The 12,315-nt window shown below is 46.2% G+C and overlaps 1 protein-coding gene across 1 annotated transcript in view; it reads left to right on the forward strand.

Moving 5' to 3' along the window:
* Positions 1 to 12,315, forward strand: part of LOC148512591 (vomeronasal type-2 receptor 26-like) — a 69,505-nt gene that overhangs the window by 37,519 nt on the left and 19,671 nt on the right. Inside the window, exons 3-4 of the mRNA XM_088482049.1 lie at positions 7,230 to 7,518; positions 11,288 to 12,077. Of these exons, the coding sequence (XP_088338175.1) occupies positions 7,230 to 7,518; positions 11,288 to 12,077 (1,079 nt within the window). The remainder of the gene's footprint in view (positions 1 to 7,229; positions 7,519 to 11,287; positions 12,078 to 12,315) is intronic.

Below are 12,315 nucleotides of genomic sequence, written 5' to 3' on the forward strand. Positions count from 1 at the left end.
CACATCAATCCCTGCCCCAGTGGAGCTTACAATCTATTTTTGAGTTTCCCTGACTCAGTAATATAACGGACCCCAAAGAAATTCGGCATGTAGGCAGCACATGCCAACACAATGGCTCATCCTGTACAACCTATGCCAAGGGCAGAGGGGCTTGGGAACATTGCAGCCCTGGATACTGTAACAAAGGCACTGGCAAAAGTCTAAAGTTATTAATGCACAAATGTTATTAGCTGAAGGGTTACTAGTAAATGTAATGAACAAGTAGGTTCATCTTACAAACAGCAAAACCCATTTTTCTGAGTAACATCTGTATTACCTTTTTATCTGGCTATTTTAATACAATTAATAATATATCCTGCTTACTCCCCATCAGGCAAAAAAGGATTTGGAATATTGCGGCTCTACTGCTCTTCCGTGAAATCTTGGTGACTTTAGCAGTAAAAACCTCTTGTGTTATTAGACATTATGGATCTCCCCCGCACAATATTAAAGATGGCGACCTGATTCTAGGGGGAGTGATGCAGTTATTCTACATTATGCCCCACATTCCTCCTTGGAATAAGCAACAACCAATCACGACAATGTGCTCCACGTAAGCCTTTGCTAATTTGTTTTACCACTCTATGGGGTTAAATCCGCTGGGTGCAAGATGGCTCGCCCTGTGAGTAACGGCGGCCAGGGCCGGATTAAGGTCTGTGGGGTCCCCTGGGCAACAAACATCTGGGGGCCCCTATTAAATGTGTCAAACTGGGGGTATGCGCAATAGGGACCCCAGTAGTGTCAGTGCCCATAGTGGTAGTGCCCCGTATGCAGAGCCCACAGTAGTGGTGCCCTTTATGCAGTGCCCCCTATGCAATACTCCCATTAGTAGTGCCCCCAGTAGTCATGCCCCCTGTACTTATGCCCCCAGTAGTAATGCCCCCAGTAGTAGTGTCCCCAATAGTAATGCCCCCTGTATAAATACCCCCAGTAGTAATACCCCTGTAGTTGTGCACCCAATAGTAAGGCCCTCCAGTAGTCATGCCGCCTGTGTGTGCCCAATAGTAATGCCCTAGTAGTAATGGCCCCTGTATAAATGCCTTCAGCAGTAATAACCCTGTAGTTGTGCCCCCAGTAGTCATGCCCCCTGTGGTAGTGGCCCCAGTAGTAATGCCCCCTGTAGTAGTACCCTCTGTATAAATGCCCCCAGTAGTAATACTCTTGTATTAGGGCCCTTAATAGTAATGCTCCCTCTGTAGTAGTGCCCCAGTAGTAATGCCCCGCCTTCAAGTAGTAGAGCCCCCAAGAGTAGGGCCCCCAATAGTAATGCCCCCAAAAGTGGTGCCCCCAAGTAATACCCCCTGAGTAATGCCCCTAGTAGTAATGTCCCCAGTAGTAATGTCCCCCAAGTGATGCCCCCTGTAGTAATGCCCCCCTGAGTAATGCTCCCAGTAGAAAAGCCGCTTGCACTAAAAAGAAAAAATAGCTAATACTTACCTTAAGCCCTGCACCCGCATCCGCTGCCGTCCAGTCCGCTCAGCTGCTCCTCTTCACCATGGGAGAGACGTCATGGCGTCCCTCCCATAGTGCACTGGTGCACTGCGTGAGCCGGTAGCCATAGCTCACGAATGAGCTCCAGTCTCCAGCTCCATCTGCCACTGCAGGGAGGGAGCCAGGCACCAGCTGGTTACAATCTCAGTGGGTGCCTGGCAAATGGAGCCTCCCTGCGGCACCGCGTTTAGGTTAGCCAGAAGAGTCGGAACTGGTTCCGTCACCTCCGGTTCACTTTAACCCGATGGGTGTGGGGGCCCTTAAGGTGTGGGGGCCCAGTGACGACCGCCCCTGTCACCCCCCCTTTAATCCGGCCCTGACGGCGGCTATGTCCACACTAATAGTAGCTCTGAACATGCAGATATTTGTTCACAGTCCCATAGGGCTGCGTGGGTGAGATGAGGGTGAGCAGGAGTGCTGTTCCTGGTGTATTCATGCTGATGCGCTTAATTAAATTGACCCCTTTACTGTATATCATTAGAGGGAAGCAGTTGCAATGTTCTGTATACAAAGTCAACTGGATTCAATCAACTACCAACCGCAAATGAGTAGGAGACCAGAAACACTATGAAAGATAATCTGGGGATTTACAACCCCTCAGGCTTAGGGCAGGCCTTCAGTTACTTAACTTTGATTGGCTGATGTTTTTTTAAACATTCTTATAAATCTCTGCCTGTTACATTCCTGCTGTTTGTAGGGAGATGCTAAAAGGCTGGGGGATGCAATCGGGAAGCCGGTTGACATTATACCGACAGCCGGCTTCCCAACTGTCATATCCCGGCGAGGGTGAAATGCCCGGTGTCTAGATGTAGACACCGCTCATTTCACCGATGCCAGGAGACCGATCGAAGGGATGCCTGGCGCCGTGAGCGGACAGCCGCGGTGGGGGGAGGGTTAGGTTTAGGGCTCCTGGGGAGGACTTAGGGTTAGGCACCCCCCCGGGAGGTTAGAGTTAGGCTAGGGGTAGGGAGGGTTAGGGTTAGGCACCCCCGGGGGGAGGTTAGGGTTAGGCAACCTCCCGGGGGACTTAGGTTCAGGCAGCGGGGAAGGGGGGGGTTAGACACTTAGAGGGGGGACTAGGGTTAGGCACTTGGGGGGGAGGTTAGGGTTAGGCACCCCTAAGGGAGGGTTCGGGTTAGGGGGGTAGGTTAGGCTAGCTAATACTTACCTAGGGACGATCGGGATTTCCAGTGCTGTCGGGCTGCCACTGCCGGGATCTGTTCCAGTGTCGGGCTGCCACTGTCGGGAATCGAACCACCGGCCATGCAGTATTTCATACCGATTCCAAGGCTGGAGCTGAGGAAACCAGTACAATGGGCTCTCCTGAGTCAGTCAGTCCCAGGCATCCCGCTAGAGCAGAAAGGTTCTCTATAAGTTACCTGATCTCCGTATATCAGGTGCCTGCCCTTACTACACCTGACTAGTGAAGCTCCGACCAATTAGATTGTTCAGTGTAATGTGGTTACTAAGCGGTCTATTCATCATCACTTAATTTACATTTTTTTACCTACTTTTGTATAAATTAAGTGTCTGACCCATTCATCATTCATGTGAGGCATATGCCTCGTTAGTTTCCACAATCCCCATATTTTAGTATGGGGATGTAGAAATTATGAAAGTCATCAAGTTCTGAAAATGCTTTTTCTTTTTTCGGGACTTGATTGAGAAACTGTACGCCACCCTGAGATGCCGTACAGCCCCCGATAATCTTCACAGGCTGCTGTTTACACGAAGCCAGCAGACGGATCTATTATGATCCCTCCCAGCTGTGTCTGCACAGACATGTAGCCACACTGCAGAAGACAATCAGAAGGATACAGGTGATTGGGCGTGGGAGGGCGTGGATGTGGCAGCGTGGAGGGGGATGGGGTGGTGGGAGGGAGCGGACACCACTAGTGGGAAAGCATGCAGTGCACTGGAGATAGCAGCAGGGAGAGTAAATAGGATATAGGGGGACAGAATGGACACTGCACCATGGGGGGAGACAGAGTGGACCCCGGGGAAAGTTTGGGGGGTTACACACAGCAAGGGGGTTGCAGGGGGGGGCGTCTGAAGTTGGGAAATCCACAGGAACACTATAGGTGTAGGGGGAAAAGTATCACTTTCCTCAAAAGCTGACTCTGCAAAAAGAGCAGCTTTTCGGAAGTGATACTTTTGTTAGTGATAATTATGTAATGATGAATAGACCCCTAAAGGAGAAAGAAAGTAGAAAATTCATTACAATAGGATAAGGTAAATAGAAATCTGACAGTGGGATGGCAATTATTATTATTATTATTATTATTATTATTATTATTATTATTATTATTATTATTATTATTATTGTTATTATTATTATTATTATTGTTATTATTATTATTATTATTATTATTATTTTTGAAATTATTATTATTATCCTTTATGTATATGGTGCCACAAGTGCAGTGCAAAAAAAATAAGAAAAAAATGTGCAAAAGACTTACAATACAGAACATGCTGCACATACAGTCATAATACCAAGAGAAGCAGCGCTGTCTGGACCCAAAGGGTTGGTACCATTGTTGGCAGTGTGGAGCAGATGATGGTATAAGTGAGGGAGGAGAAAGCACATGACACTGCTCATAAGAGCTTACACTCTATAGGGAGGTGCAGACAAACAGGGGTGACACAGAGGGGAGAGACAGTGAGTAAGGAGCATAGAGAGGGGGTTAGGATGAGAGCTTACACTCTATAGGGGAGGGGCAGACAAACAGGGGTGACACAGAGGGGAGAGACAGTGAGTGAGGAGCATAGAGAGGTGGATTCGGATAAGAACTTATACTCTATAGGGGAGGTGCAGACAGACATGGGTGACACAGAGGGGAGAGACAGTGAGTGAGGAGCATAGAGCGGTGGATTAGGATGAGAGCTTACACTATATAGGGGAGGGGCAGGCAGACAGGGGAGACACAGAGGGGAGAGACAGTGAGTAAGGAGCATAGAGAGGGGGTTAGGATGAGAGCTTACACTCTATAGGGGAGGGGCAGACAAACAGGGGTGACACAGAGGGGAGAGGCAGTGAGTGAGGAGCATAGAGAGGTGGATTCGGATGAGAGCTTATACTCTATAGGGGAGGTGCAGACAGACATGGGTGACACAGAGGGGAGAGACAGTGAGTGAGGAGCATAGAGCGGTGGATTAGGATGAGAGCTTACACTATATAGGGGAGGGGCAGGCAGACAGGGGAGACACAGAGGGGAGAGACAGTGAGTAAGGAGCATAGAGCGATGGATTTGGATGAGAGCTTACACTCTATAGGTGAGGGGCAGACAGACATGGGTGACACAGAGTGGAGAGACAGTGAGTGAGGAGCATAGAGCAGTGGGTTAGGATGAGAGCTTACACTCTATAGGTGAGGGGCAGACAGACAGGGGTGACACAGAGGAGAGAGATAGTGAGTGAGGAGCATAGAGAGGGGGGTTAGGATGAGATCTTACACTCTATAGGGGAGGTGCAGACAGACAGGGGTGACACAGAGGGGAGAGACAGTGAGTGAGGAGCATAGAGCAGTGGGTTAGGATGAGAGCTTACACTCTATAGGGGAGGTGCAGACAGACATGGGTGACACAGAGGGGAGAGACAGTGAGTGAGGAGCATAGAGCAGTGGGTTAGGATGAGAGCTTACACTCTATAGGTGAGGGGCAGACAGCCAGGGGTGACACAGAGGAGAGAGATATTGAGTGAGGAGCATAGAGAGGGGGGTTAGGATGAGATCTTACACTCTATAGGGGAGGTGCAGACAAACAGGGGTGACACAGAGGGGAGAGTCAGTGAGTAAGGTGCATAGAGAGGGGGTTAGGATGAGAGCTTACACTCTATAGGGGAGGTGCAGACAAACAGGGGTGACACAGAGGGGAGAGACAGTGAGTGAGGAGCATAGAGAGGTGGGTTAGGATGAGAGATTACACTCTATAGGGGAGGTGCAGACAGACATGGGTGACACAGAGGAGAGAGACAGTGAGTGAGGAGCATAGAGAGGGGGGTTAGGATGAGATCTTACACTCTGTAGGGGAGGGGCAGACAGACAGAGGTGACACAGAGGGGAGAGACAGTGAGTAAGGAGCATAGAGAGGGGGTTAGGATGAGAGCTTACACTCTATAGGGGAGGTGCAGACAAACAGGGGTGACACAGAGAGGAGAGACAGTGAATGAGGAGCATAGGGCGGGGGGTTAGGATGAGAGCTTACATTCTATAGGGGAGGTGCAGACAGACATGGGTGACACAGAGGGGAGAGACAGTGAGTGAGGAGCATAGAGAGGGGGTTAGGATGAGAGCTTACACTCTATAGGGGAGGTGCAGACAAACAGGGGTGACACAGAGGGGAGAGACAGTGAGTGAAGAGCATAGAGCGGTGAGTTAAGATAAGACCTAAAGGCTTTCATAAAGAAATGAAGGATAAAGTTTTGGAGGTTGGAGTGGGAGGAGATAATTATTTGGGAGAAGAGGTCAGTCATTGGTTGAGCAAAGTGGGCGGGCGGGAGTGTGGTGGGAGCTGAGGTCGGAGGTGTATGTCTGACAATAGGGATCTATCAGTGCAATGTATGACTGGCAATAGGGTTCTATCAGTGCAATGTATCAGTGCAATGTATGACTGGCAATAGAGATCTATCAGTGCAATATATGACTGCCAATAGGGATCTATCAGTAGGCTGTATTATTGGCAATACGGATCTATCAGTGCAATATATACTGCCAATAGGGATCTATCAGTGGGCTGTATTATTGGCAATACGGATCTATCAGTGGGATGCATGGCTGGCAATAGGGATCTACCAGTGGAATGTATGGCTGGTACTGGTGGTGGGAGTGGGAATAACAGGGGATATGTATTAATGGCAAAAATGCGGCAAAAACCCCGAAAATGCAGTTTTCGGGGGTTTTACCGCATTCCCTGTATGTATTAAGCACACCTTCAGGTGGCGTCACCCAATAGGAGCCTATGGGCTTCTTAGCGCAATGCTCGGGACTGGGAGGGATCCGGACGGATCCCTCCCATGAGCCCCCGCGGCCCGCATCCTTCTGCGCATGCGCTGAAGGACTTCTGGGTGTTAAACCCGGAAGTACCTCTGCCCGGCAGCATCGCAAAGGACAACTCTCATTGAGAGAGCTGTTCTTTGTGATATTCTTGGTACATACTGCGGTAATTAACCGCGGTATGTACACGAAGTCGGGGGGGATGTACCGCATCGGCGATGTCGCCGATGATACATCTCCCCAACATCTGCAAACATTAATTAAAGGCTAAATCTTCATGATCAATTTATTTTGTATTCATTATTCACTATAGATAGGGATATCATATACAGCATTCCACATACATCTGTACTAATATAATAGGAACGCTATGTCTGTCTATTTGTTCCTAGTCGGTGCAAAAGCTGCTGAACCAATGTTCATGAAAACTGCATCATTGTGTAGTGGAGACCCCTAGAAATAACCTGCTCTTTGTTTCATCTCCATCCATCAAGTTAAGGCTGAGCAATAACAAAAACAACATTTACTAACAGGCCCCTATGCAAAGCAATGGGACTATAACACCTGATATAATAAACATGTTGGCAGAAGCTATAACAGTGGGGGCAAAGCTGGTTTATTTATAGCGTTTTCAATAACATGCCTATAGGATATAACCTAACATTGTCCACATCGTCTACATAATAACTTTATATCTCTTTGACAGGCCATCTCCTCGTTTCCTGCGTCATTTTCTGGCATTTGAATTCGCTGTTAATGAGATTAATAAGAACAGGGATATTTTACCCAATGTGACTCTTGGTTATGACATCTTTGACTCTTGTTTCTGTGAGGCTACAGCTGTAGAGGGGATTCTGAGGATCTTATCAGGCGGAGAGCTGTATCCTAACTATGACTGTCATCAATATGGTAAAGTGGTGGCTTTCGTTGGTCATCTGCTCTCTTCTGCATCACAAGCCATCGCAAGCCTGCTTAGAGTTTATGGATACCCCCAGGTAAGCGCAATAAGCAACATATTCAGTTGATCAGCCCTTACTGACAGCATGGTCTTGGTCTTCATTTTTCATGTGGTTACAACCAGGTTGGTTTTACCATCAAGCAGACTGGTCAGAAGCACGTTGATACCTTCATCTTGTTTGCTATTACATTCCCTCCCCCACAGTCCATGGGTGCCAGGTTGGGTCCTAGGGCTGGTAGCCTCTAAGATAGGAAGCAGAAGCAGGGCGAGATCAGGAAAGAATGCGAAGCTAGTCCCAAGCTGATTCAACAACAGGTGAAACTGGGGGTGGGGAGGGTATGGGGGGTGGTCTGGGGGTGCACCCAACCACCCATTAGCCGAGTTCCTCCATATTTATTGAAGGCAGTGGTGCGGTGCCTGTTTGGCTGAGCCGCCTGCTGCAGCCGGGCACAATGGATGAAACAGCGCTATTGGCATATTAAACATGGCTCTGGCTGCAAACCAATCACAGCTCACAGAACAGCAGCCAATCAGGAGTGCCTGCTTCACGGTTGAGCTAGTGGTAGTGTATATGTAGATCCCTTGCAGTGGAGTGCTAGTGCACTGCTGTTTGTGCAAGTTCACCATACAGGTACATATATTACCCTGCCTCCTTTGCACCCCCCTGTGCAGCCAGCCTGCCCTGTAGCCCCAATCAAGGTCCAGCCTTCCCTGCCTTGTGTTCTCCCAGGTTCAACCTTTCCTGCCCTGTGCCCCCCAAGCCCTGTGCCTCCACAGGTCCCTGCCCTGAGCCTGTCCTCCACCATGTCTATCCATCCCTGTGCTGTGCCCTTATAGGTCCAACCCTCCCTGTCCTACAGTACACTTATCTACCAGCATAGATGTTATGGCGTCAGTAATCCGCTGTGCAACTGGTTGACTGCTGTCATACATACTCCCCCTTGCAAAGAATTGTTTAACAGGCAATTGTTTTTTAGAACTACTACTAGTAGTCTTCCTGGTCCCCTTCTGGGTGAAGATCCACTCCCAGCAGCACCAGCAGGCGTAGTACTCAAGGATTCTTCTGAGAAATCCAGGATAGGGGAGGACTGAGTTACCCTTATCAAATTGGATGCAGGACTACTTCTGATCATGGTTGAGGATATTGTTGATAAAGGTGTTAGTGGTGAAGATGCCAGGTGCTTGGATCTAGCAGAGAGAAGGGAACTAGCTGATGCTGGACTGCTTGCTGTTACTTTTTAGTTTCTGAATTTTGCAAACACTTTTGATGGATGCGCTGTAGATAACTTAACAGGGAAGAGGTTCCTAGATAGTTAGTGTCCCTACCTCTACTTACTCTGGCATGACAACATATACAGATGTCATGACAATAGTTGTCCGGATTTGGATAGAAATAATTTCACACATAAGAAGTGGATTTTTTTGTTTTATGCCAAGGCATGACAATGGGCTTTTTTTTATCATGGGCAACAACTGTTTCCACTGGGGCCTGATATACACAAACAACATCCTCATCAACAACATCCTCATCATCAGCAACCTCATCATCAACATCCTTATTAGCGTCAGCAACACAAATATCCTCCTCATCCTGGTGCACTTCCACAGAAGCATCCTCGATTTCTATGTCAGCATGTCGACTTGTGCTGCTCATTCCCACATTTGCAGAGGATGCACAAGTGGTGGAAGGAGGCTCCTCTTCAAGTACAGTATTGGAAAGGTCAGGCTCACACATGGCACCTGCCAACACACTTAGACTCTCCTCAGGGATTTGTGACATTTCTGAGTGCACAGTTGGTTCCTGTGCCTTAACGATTTTCATTTTTTTTAAACATCTACAGGGAGAAGGGCTTACATCATCATAAGAGGCAGAACCACCAGTCATAAATAAAGGCAAAGGCCTTAGCCTAACCTTGCCACTTTGTGTGGTGAAAGGTATATTGACAATTTTATGTCTTTCTGCAGCTAACTTTCTCTTTGATGGTTTTTTCTTTAACACTGTAAAAGATTGGTTCTTTGATTTTAGATGCCCTGACTTAAGCCCTGTATGCCTTTGGCCATCGGCTTTAGAAGATGATGTAGATGGACTAGTATCATCATGACTGGTGGCACTGGCAGCAGCTCCAGCACTAGTATGAGGTTCCTGCTCTCCTCTCAATTGATCATTCTCCATATCAACAACATGAATGAAGTGGGGTACAGCACACACATCAATTTGTACCAATTTTAAATATTACACTGCGGTATCAATGACCTACTGAGTCACAACATTTTTTAGAAGATAATAAGATAAGAAAAGAATAACACACTGTGCTCCCACTTACAGTGTCACAATATTTTTTATGAATAAGAAAAGAATAACACACTGCACTACCACTTACAGTGTCACAATATTTTTTATGAATAAGAATAACACACTTTGCTACCACTTACAGTGTCACAATATTTTTATGAGTAAAACACTGTGCTACCACTTACAGTGTCACAAAATTTTTTTGAATATGAAAAGAATAACACACTGTGCTAGCAATTCCAGTGCCACAATGTTTTTTATGAATAAGAAAAGAATAACTCACTGCACTACCACTTCCAGTGTCACAATATTATTTATGAATAAGAAAAGAATAAAACAACGCACTATCACTTACAGTGTCACAAGACTTTTTATGAGTACAACACTGCACTACCACTTACAGTGTCACAAGACTTTTTATTAGTAAAACACTGTGCTACCATTTAATGTCACAAGATTTTTTATGAAAAAGAATAGAATAACACACTCCGCTACCACTTCCAGTGTCACAATATTTTATAAGAATAATAAGAAATAACACACTTCACTGCCTCTTACAGTGTCACAATATTTTTTATGAATAAGAAAAACATACTGCACTACGACTTATAGTGTCACAATATGTGAATGATAAACTGCGGTCTACCCGGCACTGTTACTGAACAATAATAGCATAGCTAGCACATACAAAAAAATATCTATTTTTTAAATATTTTGTGAAATTATAATTTAATGTAACTTTTATATTTTTTTTACACTGGTGAAGAGCACCCCTGGATTTACAGAGCACCCTTGGATGACATAGCACCCCTTTATGTACTGCAGCCATAGCCCCTTGATGGGCAGGACAACACAGCAGCACCCTATATGTACTGCAGCCCCCCCTTTATGTAATGCAGCCCCAGCCACTTTATGGACAACACAGCAGCCCCCCTTTATGTACTGCGGCCCCAGCCCCTTTATGGACAGCACAGCAGCCCCCCTTTATGTACTGCAGCCCCATATTCTTGATGGTACTGCAGCTCCAGCCCTTTGCTGGACAGGAACACTGCACCCTTGAGAAGTTGAGAACATGTCCACAGACAGAGCAGCACAGAGCACATCTGTTCTGTACACTCTCCACAGCCAGAGTGAAAACGGCACCTATCACCGGGACCTTTATAGAATCCAAAACCCGTGAGAATCCGACAGCAGGATGATGATGTTTTGCCTCATTTTGGTTTCCAACTTAACATTCTAGGAAAACCCAAGCCTTACTCGGATCCTACTCGGATCCCCTATGTTTGGGTGAGTCCGGTTCTCGGAGAACCAGACCCATTCATATATAATTAAAATATGCAATTTCAGGGCTTAATATGCATGCACTAAATTGTTGGCATCACTGGCATAGCCTGCTATTGGTTCGACCCCAAAAATGAAGACACAAATGCCTGCAAAAGTTGTATTTAGAAATCCACAACTGTACATTGGGTGTTGTCTCAGAGTTGTGATATCTCTTGTTCACTTTTCTCAGATCAGTTATGGAGCAACAGACCCGATATTTCATGACAGGGCTCAGTTCCCGTTCTTTTTCCGTACTGTTGAAAACAATCACGTCCAGAGTGAAGCGTTGGTGCAACTACTGCTGGACTTCCGCTGGACCTGGGTCGGTATTGTACACTCAGATGATGACAGCAACCAAAAAGCCACTGAGGCGCTTAAAAGATCGATTATCAGAAGTGGCGGCTGTGTGGCCTATACAGTAAAGATATATAAAGTGGAAAATACTATCAATTGTGAAATGGCTGTAAAAGTGATCAGATCTTCTTCAGCTAATGTAATTATTGTGTACAGTCACGTAGACCAACTGATTCTCCTGCTCTCTCATATAGGTGATCCTACACTCATTAGTGGAAAAGCATGGATCTTATCCTTCTCCCCAGAAGGTCACATGCATTATAATCTAAAAAAATATGCCCCTCTCCTTAACGGATCTGTGATAATAGCTTCCAATAAAGGGGATATCCCAGGCTTAAAGGATTTTCTGTACAGTGTCACCCCACAGACTCATCCAAACAGATTACTAAAGGCGGTGTGGAGAGGAGCGTTTCCTAATATGACAAATAAAACAGTGTTTCGTGAATTGATTATTACAAATGGGGAAAAGGAAATGAAATCCTATTTTTGGGATACCAATGCGTCTCTAAGGCTTCTTCCTCTGTTGGATTATGATGTTGATAATTTCAGAATCACGTACAGCGTTTATACAGCCGTATATGCTGTGGCCCATGCCTTACATAATATGATTACCGCTCACTCTAACAGCAACATCAATACGTCCGCAGAAGCATTTTCTCCATATCAGGTAATTATTTAAAAAAATAAATAAAACATTCACAAAATAACAATTAATGCTTTAGAAAATAAGCGGGTACAATACAAACCCCCCCAGCTTTTTTACTTGATCTGGCATTAACCCATCAGCAAAAAAAGGCTAGAGCGCATACTTACCGACTATTTCTTTCTCCCCTCTGGGAAATGTACAAAGGAGGGGACAGATGA

Source organism: Taudactylus pleione, unplaced genomic scaffold, assembly GCF_031769625.1.
Source record: "Taudactylus pleione unplaced genomic scaffold, aTauple2 ptg000281l, whole genome shotgun sequence".
NCBI lineage: Eukaryota > Metazoa > Chordata > Amphibia > Anura > Myobatrachidae > Taudactylus > Taudactylus pleione.